The 20,316-nt window shown below is 42.2% G+C and overlaps 1 protein-coding gene across 2 annotated transcripts in view; it reads left to right on the forward strand.

The window, feature by feature from the left end:
* The first annotated feature begins 394 nt into the window (after positions 1 to 394).
* Positions 395 to 20,316, forward strand: part of DET1 (DET1 partner of COP1 E3 ubiquitin ligase) — a 30,964-nt gene continuing 11,042 nt past the window's right edge. For both annotated transcript variants that reach the window (XM_045813063.2, XM_045813062.2), the window contains exons 1-4: positions 395 to 515; positions 6,008 to 7,097; positions 9,878 to 10,065; positions 17,294 to 17,485. In XM_045813063.2, the coding sequence (XP_045669019.1) occupies positions 6,018 to 7,097; positions 9,878 to 10,065; positions 17,294 to 17,485 (1,460 nt within the window). In that variant the 5' untranslated portion in view covers positions 395 to 515; positions 6,008 to 6,017. The remainder of the gene's footprint in view (positions 516 to 6,007; positions 7,098 to 9,877; positions 10,066 to 17,293; positions 17,486 to 20,316) is intronic.

A 20,316-nucleotide genomic window follows, 5' to 3' on the forward strand; every position in this document is an offset into this window, starting at 1 on the left:
TACTTCTACTATGCGCCAGCAACTGTATTGGCAGGGCGTTCAGAGGCGGGTACAGTCCCGGTGGTCCAAGCGCTCACTGTGCAATAGCGGACAACACAGAACGGATCGTTCCTTCGCTGATGAAAGGGCGCATCTAATCAAGAGGTGAAACATTAATTTTTATCCATGTTTTTGCAGACGTGTCCAGTAGGTTCATAAACATTACCGTAAGAGATCACTGACATGCCCAGGTTAGGGCTCTCTTAATTTTTTCCTTCTCAGCTCCTGGGTCCCTGCGGCTTCGATCCTCCCTCCAGGCACCAGGGTGCGTTGTAATTCTCTCGGTGTCCGCTGACGCCGCCGCGCTCTCCCCCCTTTTCGTCTCTCTGCGCCGCACTTCCGGTGGCAAGCGGAAGCGGGGGCTTGCAGCCGCGGGCGCCCGGGCCTGAGGCATGGCGGGGGCGGGGCTGGGGGAGGCGCGCGCCGAGCAGGTCGGGGGGTCACTCTCCCCGGCCCTTTGAACCAGGACCTTACAGGTGAGGACTTCTCCTTTCTTGGCCCAGCCTCCAAGCCCGTCAGGCCTTACCCGAGGCCTACCCGGGTTCCCGCCTAGGGGCGGCCCCCTCCCCGCAAGACGCCGAGGCCCCGTGGCCTCCGCCCTCCCTGAGCGTTCCCTTCCCATTGAGGCCCCGCCCCGGGCTTCTCTTTCCGGGGGCGCCCCCTTGGGTGTGTGTGTGCCCGCCCCTCGGTATCCCCTTACCGCTTTGGAATCTGTCACGACGAATTGAGGGGTGTGTGCACCGGCCCCCGTGGGGAAGCTGAGATGGAGCAAGGGGGAAAGGACTTGCTTAGTACCACACGACGAGCTAGTGGCCCGTGAGGCTTTCTTTTTTCATTCATGAATAACGTACCGAACGCATACGAAGGGCCAGCCCCATTGCTAGGCTCTGAGAAAACTGAGGTGACCGAAGTGGACATGGTTGCTTCCTGTCTAGGGAGTACGGTGTAGTGGAGGAGTCAATCATTAAACACACAACCATGCAAGTAAAAGTAGGTATGCACATTGTGGCAGTTACTATGGAGAAGACAAACAGAAAGTAACGGGGAGGCTTGCTTTGGAGAAAGTGGTCAGGGAAGACTTCCTGGAGGAGATGACACTTAGGCTGCAACTTGAGAAATTATGGGAAGGGCCTGGGGAAAAACGTCATAGGCAGAGGCAACAGCCCCTGTGGATACCTGAGTTGGCAAGGAACTTGGCATGAGGCAGGTCCAACGCACAGGAAATGAGGGTTAAGATGTGTCCAGTATGGTGATGGGGCGGACAGAATATGTGCTCACCATCTAGTGCCACAGGTAGGAGTGAAATGCTGAGACAAAGTTGCAAGCATGACAAGTGTTGTGAAGGCGAGATGTGGCTAGTAAGTTGGTATTTTAGCTAAGGGGAAGGGGAAGGAAGACTTGTCTGAGGAAGAGATAATTAGATTGATTACTGAAATGGGAGTTAGCAAAGGGAGGAGAAGAGCTTTTTTAGATTTCAGTTTACCGCAAATGCCAAGCTTCTGAGGCAGGAGGGAGGTAGGATCCCTGTTGAAGAAATGGTTGGAGTTAATGGGAAAAGATAGGGTTGGAGGGGCAGAGCTGAGACCTTTGAACACCTGGTTGGCATGTTAGGGATTTTGATTCTGATCATAAAAAGCAGTGGGAAGATACTGCCCTGTTCTAATCTGTAGGGAAAAGGACGTGGTCACAAAAGCATTTTGAAAAGATCATTGGCTGTTGTAAGGTGTGGGTTTAGGTAGGAAGCTGGTACAATATCACAGACGTGAAATTATAAAAGTTTGGATAAGGGTACTGGCAGGTTGTGATAGAAATAAGTGGAAGATTAGAGGGCTGTTTAGTAGGAGATAAAGCTTCCAGAGTTTGGTGACTGATCAGGGTGCTGAGGGAAAGTGGTATCAAGGAAGACTGTCAGGTTTCTGGTTCCTGCTAGCAGGAGAGTAGCTGGGCTATTCACTGACTAGGGGAGCTGGGAGAGGGACAGCTTTGGGGAAAATATCATCAGTTACCTTGACTCTTTTTTCATAATAACTCTCACCCCGACTGGAAGGGACTTTTTTTTGGTAAAGATTTTTTTTTTTATTTATTGGAGAGAGAGAGAGAGAGAGAGAGAGAGAACAGTAGAGAGAGCACAAGCCAGGGGAAGGGACAGAGGGAGAAGCAGATTCCCTGCTGAGCAGGGAGCCGGACTGGGGGCTCCATCTGAAGGCAGATGCTTAACCGACTGAGCCACCCAGGCGCCCCAAAGGGACTTTCATTACATACTTTTTCTATAGCATTTGAATTTTTATGAGCGTGTATTGGTTTTATAATCAGAACAATAAGAGAACAAGTTGAAAAAGCCTTAAATAACTCCATCATGTCTCTAAAAATCACAATTGTGTGATATAAAATAGAGTGTGTGTGTGTGTGTGTGTGTGTGTGTGTGTGTGTGTGTGTGTGGAGGGAGAGGGAGAGACAGCGCGTACGCTGAGAGAAGTGTACGAAGTTCGGTGAGGATTTTCGGTACAATTTGGAGCTGAAGCTAATAGGTCCTCAACTCTGCTTACCCCACCCCTTCACACCTTTCACCCCAGTTACTGGTGTCTTTTCCCTAAGAAGACAAATCAGAGAATTAAAATGGGATGATACAAAATGTACATGAATTTTCTTAGGATTAAGCATCTGTTTTGCTTAATATGATCAGTGGCTCTTTCTAAGTTGAACCACTGTAGTATACTTGATCCGACTCAACGGTTAGTCTGCTAGATGGTGTCTCATGCCTAGTCCTCCCATTCCTGGGCCTTCTCTGCCTTTGTCTTCCCATTCTGGTCACCCTCTGTGACTCCAGCCTCCATCATAGGTTGGCAGGGATTCCTGGGCAGGGATTGAGTGAGGTAGTTTTGTGTGTTATTTGGTATTTTGAAATGCTTAAACCTTAATAGTGTGATTTTTAGGCTGTGTCAGAATAGCCACATCAACAATGTCACTGCTACAAGGAGTATCTGTGTGAAATTCAGTATATTTGTTGTTCAGAGGATATTGCTCACTTTGTCATGCCAAGGTCCTTTGAGAAAACTTATAAGAAAGATTGCTTTTAAACTCCAGTCCTGGGAAGAGCTGTGCTTCTTCAAGCATCTGTTAAGTTTCTATATTATTGGCCATGCAGATTCTGTACTGATTTTTTCCTTTTGCTTTGTTTGCTGAGAGAAATCAGAGCCAAATTAGAAGCTTGGCAGTTCTGCAGGTCACATGGTATGCATTTCTCTGTACATCTGGCTTCATCTTACTGTCCTACCTTAGTTTTCTCTTCACGATGATTGTTTTCTACTTAAAAAAAAATTCTGAATAAGTACAAATAATACTTTAAAAGTATATGTAATCTTTAAAGAATGACAATACAGTGAATGCTGATTTAAGAAAAAATATAACAGAGCTGCCAGTGTGTCTCAGTCCCCATCCCATTTCTTCTCACAGGTAACCACTGTTCTGAATTTTATAATTCCTTTGCTTTCTGTAATTGTATACCATATATATTGATAGCCTTAAACTAGAAATTGTTTGAAGCTTATATAAAGAGAATCACACACAAATATTCTGCTGCTTGCTTTCTTCAATCATTGTTGTGTTCTGAGATTCACTTAGGTCGTTATGTATGACTGTATAGTGCATTAATTCATTGCTTCGTAAGATTTCACTGCATGAATATGCCTGGAAGAATTGATCTAGTCTTCTGTTCATGGGCATTTGGAGTGCGGTCAGTCTTTGCTGTTGCTAACAGGCCTGCAGACATTCATGTTATTTGTGTACACACCTTTCTCTAGGTCGGGGTTTCTCATCCTTAGCATAGTTGGCATCTTGGCCTGAATGTGGAGGGCTGTCCTGTTTACTGTAGGATGTTTGGCAACGCTCCTGGCCTCTGTTTGCTGGATACTCACAACATCCCTCCTTCCCAAGTTAGGACAACCAAACATTGTCTCCAGATGTTAAAAGATTGCTCCAGGTGGGAACCAGTGCTCAAGATCAGCTGTTGGCAGACTTTTCTGCAAGGGGCCAGACAGTAGGTATTTCAGGCCATGTGGTCTTTGGTCTCAACTAATCGATCATCTGTGCCTTTGTAGGACAAAAGCAGCCATAGGTAACATGTAAGTGAATGGGAATGGCTGTGTTCCAATAAAATTTTGTTTACAAAAACAAGCAGGCAGACAAGATTTGGCCTGAGTAAGCACTCTCTTGCTGTAGTCTAGATCAGTAGAAAATAGATTTTATAGCCTCACTCAGTGCATATAATTCATATATATAATTGAAACAAGCTTCACGAAATAATGTTTACCCTTACTATGTGCGATACAATGTAGTCTTTTTAATTTTATTCCACTTTTAAAAATATCAGCTATATCCGCTAAATTGATTTCAAGGCCTCATTAATGAGTCGTGACTAGCAGTTTGAGAAATTTAGTTTGGTCAGTCATAGAGGTATGCATATCTTTAACTTGACTAGGTAGTATCCATACTTACGTAAAGCATTTCAAATCCCTTTTAGAAGGGACACTATACATAAATACTACATTGTATGTTATGTTTTTATTTCTAAAATATAGATTGGGTCAGTCACTCCCCTGCTTAAAGTGTGTAATAGCTGGTGTGGCATGGCAGGGCGTGTGAAGTGTTTCCCAGTCTGGCTCCAGTCTGCTTTTCTGGGCTTCTGTTTTATCACTCACTCTGTGCTGCCTAGGCTCTAACCACTTGGGATTACTCTGTTTCCCAAATATATCATGCCACACTCCTTCCAAGTGTATTTTTTAGGCTTCCTTTTTTCTGAAATGCTCCTCTTTTACTTTGCCTAGTGAATTCTTGATCCTACAGGGCCCCTTCATTCATTTAACATATTTATGAGCAGTTATTGTGCCTGCAGTACTGCTCTGGGTGATGGGATTCAGCAAGGAATTGGGCAGGGTCCCTGGGGTCGGTGTGTGGTGACAGATACTAAAAAGGTAAACAAGATAATTTCAAAACATGATGAGGGCTGAAGAAAATAAAATAGGGTAGAATGAGAGTTGATGTGGATGGGAAGGTAGGGAAAAATCTGGAGAGTTGCTTTTTTAGCTGGTATTTGACTTTACCCAGAGGCAGCAATTCAGAAACGTTCTGCTTCCTTTTGGTCTCCACAGTTTCTCAAGAAACCCACAGACATTTGAATTGTTCCCCTCCAGGTAGTATGTCATCTACCTGGTTGCTTGTAAGATTTCTACTTTGTGTTTTAGTTTTTAAGTTTGACTGCAGGGTGTCTGGGCATGGATTTCTTTGGGTTTATCATGTTTGAGGTTCTCCGAACTTCCTCAATCTTGGGTTTACATCTGTGAGGGTTCGTTTCTGGATTCTCTATTCTATTCCATTGGTATATTTGTTTTTATGCCAGTACCACACTTTTTTTTTTTTTAACTGCTTTGGCTTTGTAATATGTTTTGAAATCAGGAAGTCTGAGTCTTCCAACTTTGTTCTTTTACAAAGGTGTTTTGGCTGTTTTGGGGTTCCTTGAGATTACATGTGCATGTTAGGATGAATTTTTCTATTTTTTCAGAAAACACCATTGGGGTTTTGTTACGGATTGCATTGAGTTTATAGATTGCTTTGAGTAGTATGGACATCTGAACAGCCAGTTAGTACATTTCTTTAATGAACGTGCACTAAATGTTACTCTTACACTGAACAAATTTGATATAATTCTGCATTTATTCTGTTGAATGTTCCCAACAGCTAAGTGTGCTTTGAAGGTGTTCCTAGTGAATTAGGTCCTTCCCTCAAACCTGTTTTTAGAATCAGAAATGTCAGGACCACTTTCTGACTATAATCTGGGAAGGAGAAATGCTGACCACTGTCACCCCGTGAGCTCTTAGGTCCAGGGTATAAGGAGGAAAATCTCCTTAACTTATACATTTATGTTCTGGTCAATTTTGTTTTGTTTTCTTGACTTCTTTACTTTTCCATGCAGAGATGTGATAATGGATCATGTTTCAACCATCAAACCTCGAAGAATCCAGAACCAAAATGTCATTCACCGCTTGGAACGGCGGCGAATCAGCTCAGGCAAGGCAGGTACCCACTGGCACCAGGTCCGAGTGTTCCACCAGAATGTCTTCCCCAACTTCACAGTCGTCAATGTGGAAAAGCCTCCTTGTTTCTTGCGTAAATTCTCGCCTGATGGGCGCTACTTTATTGCTTTCTCTTCAGACCAGACCTCCCTTGAAATCTATGAGTACCAGGGCTGCCAGGCAGCTGAGGACTTACTGCAGGGCTATGAGGGGGAGATCCTGTCCAATGGCAATGACCAGCGGTCAGTCAACATCCGCGGCCGGCTCTTTGAACGCTTTTTTGTCCTGCTGCACATTACCAACGTAGCTGCCAACGGGGAGCATCTGAACCGGGAGTGCAGCCTCTTCACCGATGACTGTCGGTGTGTCATCGTGGGCTCAGCTGCCTATCTCCCGGATGAGCCGCACCCTCCTTTTTATGAGGTGTATCGGAACAGTGAGTCTGTGACCCCCAACCCACGGTCCCCTCTGGAAGACTATTCCCTTCACATCATTGACCTTCACACTGGCCGCTTATGTGATACCCGCACCTTCAAGTGTGATAAGGTGGTCCTGTCACACAACCAAGGGCTGTACTTGTACAAAAACATCCTGGCCATCTTGTCAGTGCAGCAGCAGACGATCCACGTCTTCCAGGTGACTCCTGAAGGCACTTTCATTGATGTGAGGACCATCGGCCGCTTCTGCTATGAGGATGACCTCCTCACTGTGTCAGCCGTTTTCCCAGAGGTGCAGCGCGACAGTCAGACAGGCATGGCCAATCCTTTCAGAGATCCCTTCATCAACTCCCTGAAACACCGGCTGCTTGTGTACTTGTGGCGCCGGGCAGAGCAGGATGGTAGTGCGATGGCCAAGAGGCGCTTCTTCCAGTATTTTGACCAGCTGCGGCAGCTGCGCATGTGGAAAATGCAGCTTCTGGATGAAAACCATCTGTTTATCAAGTACACCAGTGAGGACGTGGTAACCCTGCGGGTCACAGATCCCTCACAGGTACGAAGTGCTCTCCTGCTCTTTCTCCTCCCATCCCCTTGGTAAAATGGGAAGGTTTCTCTCTTTGCCTATAGCCAGCCTCTCAGAAATTTGCATTTTCTATGCTCTTGAATTTTTGTTATCCTAGGCCTCAAACTTAAAATAGCTCCATTTTTCTCTGGCCACATGTAATTATTTGGACAAATGGAAGCTAAATCTCAAGTCATTGACATGTGGGTAGTCAGCTCTGTAATTATTGCCCTAATTCTTCTGCAGAGCATTTTCAGTTCCCTTGAGGTAGAAGCCAAAGTGCTACAAGGTCAAAGTTTGGACTACTGGTGGATAATCCTGCCTGATTTTGTGGGACTGTGCTTGTTGGTCTGACTGCTTTAGTTCTAGGAATGAGAATGAGCCCACCATACCAAAAAAAATTTTCTAAAAATTTGGCCTTTCCTGCTTAAGGGGTTAATGTCAGTATACTTTTTCATACAATCCTTAGGAGTTAACTAATAGGTAAGTTCATCTGGCAGTTAAGTTTTATGGCTTTACCCTGGTCTTGCCCATGTGCTGGACCATAGGCTGTAGGGCAGTGAAAAGATTAAAAGGAAGCCAAAACTTCTGATCCCCCAAGTGAATCATCAGGACTGCAGGTCCTGGGGTATTCCAGTTTGGCTGAAGGATCTTGGAGGGGAAAGAGCTATTTCTCAAATGGGGATCAAGTGGTGTTAAGGGCGCAGAACCCTCCCAAGACTCTTAGGTTGAAATATCGTGTTGAAATTCAGGCTATTTGGGAGTATTTCTCTTTGAGAAGCTCTCCACTTTAGTGTTGGTCGAGTAAGAGACCTACCTTTCTGTACCTTTGCCCTCTATTCTCCTGTTTCCAGAATGTCTCCTTAGATAGGAGTTTGGGGATTCAGAATAGAGAGCAGACCAGTCAGCCACAAAGAGGGCTGAGTCTCAAATCTCCCACTGACTTGTAGTTGGTTCTGTCTTAGTAGAGACTGTGCAGGACACTGTTTCCTAAGACCTTACCAACTATCCACGGTAAAATGCTTTCCAGTATTTTTCTTCTGAATCATAGCTTGTATATTCTAAAAAAAAAAAGGTGGGTGGAGGGGGGAGTAATATGGTTGGAGGTTAGTTTTTCTGGATTCTTTTCTTTCCTATTAATGAAGAAGTTGCCCATTAAGCCATCACGAATGAGCGTCTAGTCCATCTTATGTGTCATGGAAGATTGGCATAGACACTCTTGACTTCTGTCCCTTCTGTATTTCCCAGTCTGCCCTGGAGGGAAGGCTAGTAAGGTTTGTGTAATTTTATATTCACATAATTATGATGGATCCTGGTGGAGCCCTGATAGGGTCAAAGTGTTGTCCAAGTCTATAGAAAGGACATGAGTCAATCTTTTATTTAGGTTTGAGCTATAATTACCTTTGTCATTTGGAAGGAATAAGTTGTCTGTGATAGCTGCATTTGAGATTATCCTTCTTTCCTTTGCTAAAACATGACCCATTTATTTCTGGTAGCTCTAATAAATGTGGCTAGACTCAGTCTAGTGCTCAGTGTTTTGCTTACAAAGCTTGTAACTTTAAACCCAGTTTGTCCTAGTTGTCCTCCCACCTCCTTCCCCAGTTTAATTTGATAGGTTCCAATAACGTTAATGAGAGAAAGTGCATCTACACACAAAGCCTTGCTAATATTATGGGTATTATTCTCAGGTTACTTTCCAGCCTCTTTAATTTACAGTCATATTTAATTTCCAGTTTACTGCAAAAGTCATGTAATGAAAGCTCTGGGAAGGACTAATGACTAGTAAAACAGGTGGGCCATGTGGCTCCAGGAATTGATGATGGAGACTTAAACTCTGTCGTAGGAGGGGGAGTACTAATTGAAACATTCTGAAAACTTCTAGGGTCCTGTTGAAAGCTTACAGATTGATTCGCATTGCCACATTCATTGGGACAAAAACCAGGTGTTCCTGGAGCTTCCTTGTTAGAGCAGAGCACTGGTGATTTAGAGGGCCGATCACCCAGGGGCCCATTCAGACAAAGTGGTAACTGCCACCTATGGCATTTGAATGCTTTTCAGGTTCCCCCTCTGATCTTAATTGCTACAAATCTCAAATGTATCTTCCAAATGCTCTTGGCTGAAAGAACGTTTATGAAGAAAGAAATGGAAAATGCCTCCCTGATTTTTCATTTGTTCAACAGCAGTTCCCTGCTTGGTTACAACTTGCCTGGGCAGTTTTAGGACACAGTGTACTTCAGGTGTCTCTCTGCATGTTAGAAATCTTAAGAGGGAAAATAAATGTCCCTAAATTGAACTTTCAACTGTACGTATACAAGAGAAAATAATTTGCCAACAGGCAGCTACAGGCTACCAATCACTTTCTCAGCAGGGAGGAAAATTAAATCTGGCATTTAAAAAAAGTGCCTTTTATTTCAGGCTGGGTTGGGGAGCAAGTAGCGAATAAATACTAGGAAGGGAAAATGTTGAATTTGCAGAGTCAGAAGTGAAAGATTGGCAACCTTTCTACACGTACACGCAGGCCACCTCAGTAATTCCAGCAGCGCAGATATGGTGGTAAATCCAACAGTACTGGCCATGACTGATGGCCTTTGATCGATAAAGTGCACCGAGGCTTCCTCCTCTCCCAGAACCACCTGGAGCCATGTTGTTATGGTAGTGCAGGAGCAGAAGTGTTTGCTTGGTTTACTTGTTTGAATTTTCAAGCAAGTGGTAAGTTTCCGAGGCATGGCAGTATACCCAGCTGTCTCATAGCTCTCTCTGTTCTTCTGCAGGCGTCTTTCTTTGTGGTATACAATATGGTGACAACAGAGGTGATTGCCGTGTTTGAGAATACATCAGATGAGCTTCTAGAGCTCTTTGAGAACTTCTGTGACCTCTTCCGTAATGCTACCCTACATAGTGAAGTGCAGTTTCCCTGCTCAGCTTCCAGCAACAATTTTGCAAGGCAGATCCAGCGCCGGTAAGCTCTTCCACCAGGCTTAACAGGCTTAATTTTTCTTTAGACAGTTCACTGGTGTTAGGCCAGTAGTCATGTCCTCCAGAACACCCTTCCTGTATTCTCTCTGTTTACCTTGCTTTGGTTAGGTCGGCCTGTTGTAACCTCTTGGGTCATCCTGAGCTTCTGTCTCTCAGCACCTGTGGAATTACTTGTACATTATCTCTGATTTGTCCTAGAGGAAAGAGAGCTGTATGAGAGCTACAGAAAGATAGAGACCATGTCTTTATTATTTATTGCTGTATTTTCGTGATGTACTGTCAAACATTTAAGTATTTTTTGAGTGAATGACTAAGGAAATACTTTTAGAACTTTTGGTTAAACATGATGTGTTGAACACATGTGTTTATCTCTGCTCCATCCCCAAACCCCACTAAAATGACATTAAAGGAGTAAGAGGTATAAATATAACAAGAGCAAAGAGAATGGGAGAGGAGAGACATTGGAGACAGGAGATGATTGGCGACGGGAGAGAGATCTGAATCAGTGTTGGGTGCTGAGAAGCTAATTGATGATCGGTAAACAACTTGCCACACTTCAGAGAACAAAAACTTAAGACTGCAGAGCTTAGCCATCCAGAAACAAGTTGCCTTGCTCCAGAGAACTCTGGAAAGAGTTGGGGGAATTGGAGGCCCCAGGTACCTCTGAAGATACCTATGATGTAGGCTTAAATAGGATTGGGGGAAGGTCTGGAAAGGAGTAATCAGGACTTCTCACCCCTTTCTCTAAGCCTACTCTGCCATATGACTGTCTCTTCTCCACCTCCGCAGAGGGCTGGAGGTTTAGTCTCTGGAGAAACTGAACCATATAGGCTCTGGTTTCAGGTTCATGAGGCACAGCTGAGGTAGTGATGAGATTTGTCATGCTACAAACAAGAATTAAGTGAAAACCAACAAACTGAAGGTGAGATTTCTGTCCTCTTTATCAGATTTGGCAGCCAGGCTTATACTCCTGAGGGAGGAGGTTAGAGATTTTTTTCCTTAGGGAAACTGACCAACCCAAAGAAGAGACCTTCAGATATTCATACTTGGAGTCCCTCCACAAACACCTGGATCACCCTAAGTTAAGACCCCCCCATCAACCAGGTCTTCCTATGAACCGGAGTTTTGGATATAATTATCTGAGAACATTATTGTGAAATGAGTGGTTACTTTGGGCCATTGGACCAAGCTGAATCCTACTCTAGTTGGTCAGTGCCTTATTGGATGCCGCATACTAAATTGCTCCCCCAACTCTAGCCAGTTAGGGACAATATCTGCTTTAGGTTTCAAGATAGGTCAGACCAGAGTGAACAGATGACTCAGAATAAGCATCAGTGCCACTGGAAAAAAGGAACAAAGCAGATACATTAATGCAGTGGCATCACCCCTTATATAAAAGAGTAGTACTCAGAAATAGATGGATATTGATTTTCAGACAAGTTACTTGCCTTTTCCTTTTTCTCTGGTTCACACAAGTTTTCTGCCTTATAAGCATTTCTGTTCAGTATAGAAGGATTTTTGGAGGCAGAACATGGATCAGAATTTGCTTTTTTCATTTTGGAATGAATTTTCTTCTTTTATTTTTATTATTTTTAAAAAAGATTTATTTATTTTGAGAGTGGGGGGAGGGGCAGAGGGAGAGAGAGAATCTTAAGCAGACTTTGCACTGAGTGTGGAGCCCAGTGAGGGGCTGGATCCCACAACCCTGAGATCAGGACCTGAGCCGAAACCAGGAGTCAGACGCATAACCAGCTGTGCCACCCAGGTGCCCCTGAATTATTTTCTTCTTCTTCTTCTTCCTCTTCCCCCTTCTTCTTCTCCCTTCTTCTTTCTTCTTCTCCCTTTTTTTTTTTTTTTTAAAGATTTTACTTATTTATTTGTTAGAGAGCACAAGCAGGGGGAGCAACAGGCAGAGTGGGAAGCAGGCTCCCCGTGAGCAAGGAGCCTGATGTGGGACTCAGTCCCAGGACCCTGAGATTGTGACCCCAGCTGAAGGCAGACGCTTAACCGACTGAGCCACCCAGGCATCCCTGAATTTTCTTCTTTTAAGTTAGCTTTAAAATCAGGCAGATCATTATCAACTAATTACAAAGCTGGGTACAGCTGGCTGAGAGAAAATACCAAAAAAGTCACTAGAAGGTAAACTGCCATGAGGGCAGAGATTTTAGTTTATTATATGCACTGCTGTACCCATAGCACCTAGGCCAGTGTCTTTCATGTGGAAGAAGTTCATAAGTTGTTTGTTGAATGAATGAAATCACCCAGTAATTCGAGGAAGCTGTTTTTTGAGAGTTATTTCAGAACGCATCTGGAATTAAGTGAAATTGTAGGAAGTCTCAGGAGGAGAGAATAAAGGTTGAAAAGAAAGGTGGAGTTCCAGTTTTGTGATCCTCAGAATTTTACATCATACCACTAAAAGATTTTGATCAACTGTAGGTATCCTCTTACATTAATTTTTAAGTTGATCTTAAAATTTTTTTGCTGTTAAATTTGAATAATTGCAGAAAGTGCAGTTTTCAATGTATATTTAATATTGATTTTTAAAAATAAAATTATTACAAGCCTTTTTTCCTAGTTTTATTGAGATATAATTGGCATATAACATTGTATAAGTTTATGGTACATAACCCAACACTTTTATTTTTTATTATTTATTTAATTTTTAAAGATTTTATTTATTTGACAGTGAGAGTGAGCACAAGCAGGGGGAGCAGCAGGCAGAGGGAGAGGGAGAAGCAGACTCCCTGCTGAGCAAGGAGCCCGACGCGGGGCTTGATCCCAGGACCCTGGGATCATGACCTGAGCTGAACGCAGAAGCTTAACCGACTGAGCCACCTGGGTGCCCCAACTCAACGCTTTTAAACATAACCTGGGGGGGAATCTAGATGCCATAATAATTTGATATTCAGTATTTGATATAAAAAGGAGAGAACAAATTATGCCAATATTATTTGAGATTTTACATTGTTATTCCTTATGTTCAAATTCATATATTTTATCTCCCCCACAGAACTGTATCATAATGTAACATTTCATTAACCATCTGGTCTGGCTTTGCTGCATTGAAAATACGATGTGTGTATAAATCGGAATTCTTTATTTCTTGTGAACTCATGGCTCTAAAATGCTTATTTTTATAGTCTCCAGTAATCTTTTAGTAGAAATAAATAAAAGTGGATCCAATATAGATTAGAGTAAATGTTCAAGAAAAAAAGCAGGGGGACACCAAGGATCATGAGTTACTTAAGGAAAATCTTCACTTTGAAAGAAACCAAAATAAAACAAACAGTAGAAAGCATAAAGGAACAATAATGCAATGTCTGAAATAATTCAAGCTATAAAAGAAGAAACATTCCTAGAATAGATAAATTTTTTAGGAATAGTTGAGGAGTTCTCCAAGAAAATAGAATAAACAGATGAAAGTAGGAAAATGGGAGAGAAACAATGAAAAGAAATTAGAGAATTTGCCCAGGACATCCAGTATCTGGTTATTTCCACAAGGCTCAGTAGAGCAAATGACAGGGAGGAAATAATGCAAATTGTTTTCCGGTCCTAAAGAACATAAATTTTGAAATTGGCAGGACCTTTCAGTGGTGTGCTAAGACTGGCTCTTACGGGCTCATGAGAGCTAATTTGTTAAGCTTTCAAGAATTTCTGCAAGCAATTGCTAAATGCGGTCGTTATTAAAAATTAATTAATTATGGGGCACCTGGGTGGTTCAGTCCGTTAAGCGTCTGCCTTTGACTCAAGGTCATGATCCCGGACTCCTGGGATCAAGTCCCATGTTGGGTTTCCTTTTCAGTGGGGAGTCTGCTTCTCCCTCTCCCTGTACTCCTCCCCTGCTCATGTTCTCTCTCTCTCAAATAAATGAAATGTTTAAAAACAAATTGTGTCCTTAATTTAAAAAAATTAATTACGTTGTAGTTATTTTACTATTATTTATGCTTTTGAGTGTATTTGTATCTATTTTATCTGTATGGTGAAAATACTATCCAGTTAAGAGCTACTGCTCATCTTTCGACAGTTCCACATTCAGCGATGTCACATTGGTACCTTGAAATTGACCACAGCAGTAGGATTGATAGCACAGAAATTGGCAGGTGCAAATCATGGCTTTTGCCCCCAGATAAATAATTATTAAATCTTTATTAGCCTGTCACCAGCTCCATCAAGTACCTAATGAAAAAAAGACCCATGCTGAAGCATATCATCATGAAATATTGGAACATTGGTGGGCACCTGGATGGCTCAGTCGATTGGGTGTCTGACTCTTGATTTTGGCTCAGGTCATGGTCTCATTCTCATGGGACCAAGGCCTTTGTTGGGGGGCGCCTGGGTGGCACAGCGGTTAAGCGTCTGCCTTCGGCTCAGGGCGTGATCCCGGCGTTCTGGGATCGAGCCTCACATCAGGCTCCTCCACTGGGAGCCTGCTTCTTCCTCTCCCACTCCCTCTGCTTGTGTTCCCTCTCTCGCTGGCTATCTCTATCTCTGTCAAATGAATAAATAAAATCTTTAAAAAAAAAAAAAAAAGGCCTTTGTTGGGCTCCACGTGGAACCTGGTTAGGATTCTCTTTCTTCCTCTCTTTGCTCCTCTCCCCTCATGCTCTGTCTCTCTCTCTCTAAAAGAAATAAATCAGTCTTTTTAAATGAAGTTTTAGAACATTGGGGATAAAGAAAAAATTGTAAAAAATTGCATAAAGAACGTATATTTCACATGTTAAAAAATAAGTCATCAGAATAGTATTGGACTTAGCAATAATAACACTGAAAGCTTGAAGCCAATAAAACCATCCCTTCAAAATTCTGTGAAAAAAATGATTTCCAGTCTAGAATTTTATATCCAGTAGGGTGGAACAAAGACATGTTCAGACATGAAAGTTCTCAAAAAATGACCTTTCATGTACCTTTTCTAAGGAAGCCTCTGGAAAATATATTTTCCCCATAAACCACCATAGTATGGTACAGGAAATAGTCTGAAACTGTGTAGGTGGGGGGAAACTGATGGTTTGGGAAAAGGTGGGGAGGAATTGATTAAATGTAGGAGAGGTTGTGGAATTTAGTACTGGAGGTTCAGGAACTAGGAGGCCATGGTGCTGGAAGGGTAATCTCTGTGAATTTAGAAATCCCCACGAATTGAGAGAGTCATAACTGGACAGAGTGACAGTGAGCGAGGTGTTAAACATCAGAAGACGTCCCAGGGATTACTGCTTCATGTTTTTGTCAGTAGGGAGCACGGAGAGTGGAGCTGGTGGAGCTGCTGGGGAAGACGAACTGCTTCAACCTAGAGATTGTCATGGAGGCTGTGATTTACGATTATTATGTAGCTGTGGGCCAGCCCCCATCATCTGAAGCCAGTGAGCCAGGCAAGGCAGCGTGGATTATGAGAGTAGTACTAGATGTTGGCCGAAAAGGAGCTGAAAACCAGAGAGCCCAGAGTCTTTGATTCCAGCTCATTCAAAATGGAAAGAAGTTCTCTTTGGCCTAAGATTTAATTTTATGATTTACGCTGAGGCTGTGAAAATTACGGGCAAGAGGAATAACAGAAAAGCAATATTGAGAGCTAGGCTTTCTTCAGGGGAAACTGAGAACTGTTGATGTCCACCCAGCATCACAGGTTAATGGTGAAGACAAAAATCAGAACCCATCTCATCAAGCTTTCTGGTCTCCACAAAGTTGGGAACGTTCAAGTTTTTAAATTTATTTCATTAGTTTTCATTCCATTGATTTCAGGGATAAGATGTTATATTTTCCCCCTGGACTAAAAAAATTATTTTCCCCTTGAATTTTAAACCATATAATATGCTTTGATATAGAGATTTTAAAAAATACATTACTAATAGTTGACATTCTTTCTAAGAAACTATGGGAAAGTGAAAAAGAAAAAAAATCAAGATGTAATTATACAAGCACAGTTATAATTTTGGTATATTTCTGCCAGTCTTTTTTTTAGGCCTAAATTTTTTTTTTTAAGATTTTATTTATTTGACAGAGATTGAGCCAGAGAGCACAAGCTGGGGGAGTGGCAGAGACAGAGGGAGAGGGAGAAGCACGCTCCCCGTTTAGCAGGGAGCCCGATGCGGGGCTTGATTCTAGGATCCAGGGATCACGCTCTGAGCTGAAGGCAGACGCTTAACCAACTGAGCCACCCAGGCGCCCCTTCTTCTTTGTTTTTTTTAATTCCACTGTGTATACAGAATATAGCCTGTTTCTTTTACTTACCATTATGATAAACATTTCCTCTGTAAGCATGCAATCTTTGAAAATTTCAGTTTTCCATTAGGTTTTTAATTTTCCATCAATTTATCATTATCATAAACAATGCTGTATTGAATGTGCACAGATTTTTCTGCATATGGGATTGCTTCCTTAGGGTAAATTTCTAGAAGAGTAGAAATACTTGGTCAAAGGGTATTAAATTTAGTATTCATGACAGTTGTGAGAAATAATTGCTCTGTTATTATAACTGAAAGTGAGAGAGATACGTGACTCTGTGTCCACGTTACTGTTTAGATACCGATATTTCTGTGGGAGTAGAGGTAGCTAGCTCCCAGACTTGAAACAAGGGATGAGTACTTTGTTGAAAGTTTTGATGGAAGTTGGCTTATAACTGATCCCAAGAAGAGTCGGAGAGGGGCGCCTGGGTGGCACAGCGGTTAAGCGTCTGCCTTTGGCTCAGGGCGTGATCCCGGTGTCGTGTGATCGAGCCCCACATCAGGCTCCTCCGCTGTGAGCCTGCTTCTTCCTCTCCCCTGCTTTTGTTCCCTCTCTCGCTGGCTGTCTCTATCTCTGTCGAATAAATAAATAAAATCTTTAAAAAAAAAAAAAAAGAGTCGGAGAGAGGCTGCTCTTTTCCATGGGATTCTCTGTCTCTATAACTGCTTTCTAAATGCAAGCTGAGGCTGTTATTTGGGGGAAGTAGATTTGAGTAGAAGTGTTGTCATAGAATAGTTATACTCATTTTAAACTTGTTTGGAGAGTCTGTATTAACTTTTCTAAAGTAATTTAATGTTCCCACTTCAAATTCTCTTTTCTGGTTTTTGAGAGTGTTTGTAGCCAGGCAGACTAGTGACGTGTGAGAGTTCTGAGTTCCTTCACTATCTAGATTTCTATTTACAGAATGAGTTGTTTTTAGACATGTTTTATCAATTTAAAATCCAAGGCAGCTTTTTGTGCCTACTAACACAGCCTTCCTCACTGGTGCTTTATTTTAGGTTTAAAGACACCATTGTAAATGCCAAGTATGGAGGGCACACGGAGGCAGTGCGCCGGCTGCTGGGTCAGCTCCCCATCAGTGCCCAGTCTTACAGCGGTAGCCCCTACCTTGACTTGTCTCTCTTCAGCTACGATGACAAGTGGGTGTCTGTCATGGAGCGACCCAAGACTTGTGGAGATCACCCTATCAGGTACACCATCACTGCTCCAGATGCTAGTAACTGTCTAAGGGCTAAAGGTGGCCCGCTTTCTTTCTCTCTCTCTCTCCTTGGACCTCATTCCACTGTGACTGTGCCCGCTTGTACTCATGGGTTGAATTGGAAGGACAGGCTGTTTCTATAATGTGGTGAGTGCTTTTGATCATGTAGGCACTAATCTCATAAATTAAGTAGTTCTGCTCTTTACTTCTCATCAAAACATCCAATTCAGATAAGTGTTGTTCCCTTTTAAAGGTATCCAGGGTAGGAAACCACATACCATTTCATAATAGTGTTTATAGTTGAGACTTTCTAATTTTATTTCACTCAAATTATTTTATCCCCTCATGTTACCTAGTAGAAAAGATAGCAGAGATAATTTGGGGAACAGGCAGATTTTGGAGAAACTCATGCTTCCTCACTGGAGAAATTTTAGAATGTAGACTGCTATATTATTGCTAGAACCTTGAAAACTAAGCAGTCCTTCCCTCACAAATGTCTACTCCACAGACCCCCTCTCTGTCCGTGTTGGGAGTTTGTGTTGCTTTGTATGTTGTGTTTGATACTAGGGAGAGGAACTGGTACCACAACTACCCATGGGATGATTTCAGGGAAGGTGTGTTCCTGGAACCCTTAGCTAGAGAGTAGAAGGCCTTTTTCACATGGAAACAGTGGTAGGTAGTGTTTCACGATCCAGCTTTATTGTGTATTAAATAGGCTTGTGTAACACATTCTGAACAGTTAATCACCACTCATGGTATTTCCTTTGGGAAATTGCAGTCATGTTCCAAAAACCAGTTAACTTTTTTTTTTTTTTTAATTACAGAAAGCTTTAAACATATAAAACGTGGAAGAGTATAATGAACCTGCACATACCCACCACCCAGTTTTAACAGTTATCAGCTCATGGTCAGTGTTGTCATCTCTTTCCACCTGCCCCCCACCAACTGCCACCCTTGATTATTCTGAAGCAAATTGCAGATTTTATAGCATTTTACTGAGACATTTCGGCATGAATTTCTAAAAGATAAAGACAGAAAAATACAACCTCCATAACCATTATTTTATCTTAAGAAAATTATCAAAACTTTATTAAGACTACGAAGTACCTAGTTTTCACATTTTCCTGTTGTTTTATAAATACTCTTTATGGTTCCATTTATTCCCATCAGGATCTAAACAAGGCTCATACATTGCATTTGGTTGCTGCTCCCTTAAGTCTGTTTTATCCTGTAGGTTCTGCTTTCCTCTTATTTCCCTGGCAGTGAAATTGTCCTGTAACGTTGCCCACATGCTGGAGTCTGGTCACGCGTCCCTGGAGTAGTATTTACGATTTTTCTCATTCTCGTACGTTGCCTGTGAACTGGTAGTTAGATTTAGAAGCTCGAACAACTCACTTAACCTTACAAGCCCTTTGTGTGTTGGGGACTGTGTGGGTGAGGTGAATGTGGTTTTTACACATAAAAGCTTTTCACGGGCCTCATTTGATATTGTCAAGGTAGCATGAGATACATTCCTCTCCTTTCTGACCTGCCTTTCTAATTTGAAAAGAGAGTAACCTAAGTAATAAATTTGGAAATGGCTATTGCCTCTGACTAAAGGGGTTTTTCACTTATTTTTAATTTAAAATGAGGAATATGAGGATATTAAAGGCATTGGAAGAGGAAACGCCATGACTTGAGCGCCTGTATCGGATGTTCCATTCTAGTCTTTGTCAGTATGCGTGTTCACGTGTACATTGTTAGAATCCTGGTTACCATCGTCCTTTGTAGTAGCCTGCTTTTATTTCAGAAATGTTTTTTCATGTTGTTACATAGTCCTCAGAGTTACAGTCCTAATGATGGCTTATTATTCCCTCAGTTAGATGTACCACAGTTGATTGAACTAGTCCCCTGTCACTGAGCCTTCATTCTCCTGCATTTTTACATTGGAGCTGTGCTGGAGAAGCCGTCTTTATTCATATCACTATGTCCTCCATTTAAATTAAATTCTGAGGATATGAATTCGTGGAAATGGGATTATCGAGTCAGAGGCTATGAATATCTTTATGTCTACCATATGTTTGCTTTCCAAAAGGGAAGTTATAGAGCTCTGTAATTCAGAGCTCTTCATTTTCTGGGACTTCCCCTAATTCAGCCCCAACCCCACTGAACATCTCTAGTGTCCTGATACCCGAAGACGCTTATCTTGCGTGTGGGAAGATGTCTTTAAGTCTGGGGGTGAATGGAAGTATTAGATGAAAAATGAAAAACTACTTAGTATTTTATTTTTGTGTGTGAAAAAGAAGGACCTTCCGAAAGAATTTATTCTTAAAAATGAAAAACTCAAATATGGGCCAAGATCTGGGCTGTCCTGGATAGTAGCCACTCACCACAGGTGGTTGTTAAGCACTTAAAGTGTGAGTAGTCCATGCTGAGACGTGCTCACGTCACACATCAGATTTCAAAGGCTTGATACCAAAAAAAATGTGAAATATCTCATTAATATTTTTTACCTGAGTTATAGGTTGAAATGGTAATATTTTTGGATACCAGTAGTGGGTTAAATAAAATATATTACTTAAATTAATTTCACCTTTCTCTTTTTACCTTTTTTAATGTGGCTACCTGGAAATTTAAAAGTATACATGTGGCTTCCATTTCATGTCTAGCCCTGGCCTAGACAGTCTTGGGGCAGCTTTTCTGGAAAAGGGGAAGCTGTAGTTAAGGCTGTAATTAAAGGTCACCTTGGGAAAGAGAAATGACCCAATGACTCAGGACAGCACAGTAAAATTCATAATGACCCTGTGCATAGAATGAGCTGTTCAGACAAAGGCGGTTTTGCAT

The sequence above is a fragment of the Ursus americanus genome, chromosome 28, assembly GCF_024610735.1.
Source record: "Ursus americanus isolate L20-20 chromosome 28, mUrsAme1.1.p, whole genome shotgun sequence".
NCBI classification, from domain to species: Eukaryota; Metazoa; Chordata; class Mammalia; order Carnivora; family Ursidae; genus Ursus; species Ursus americanus.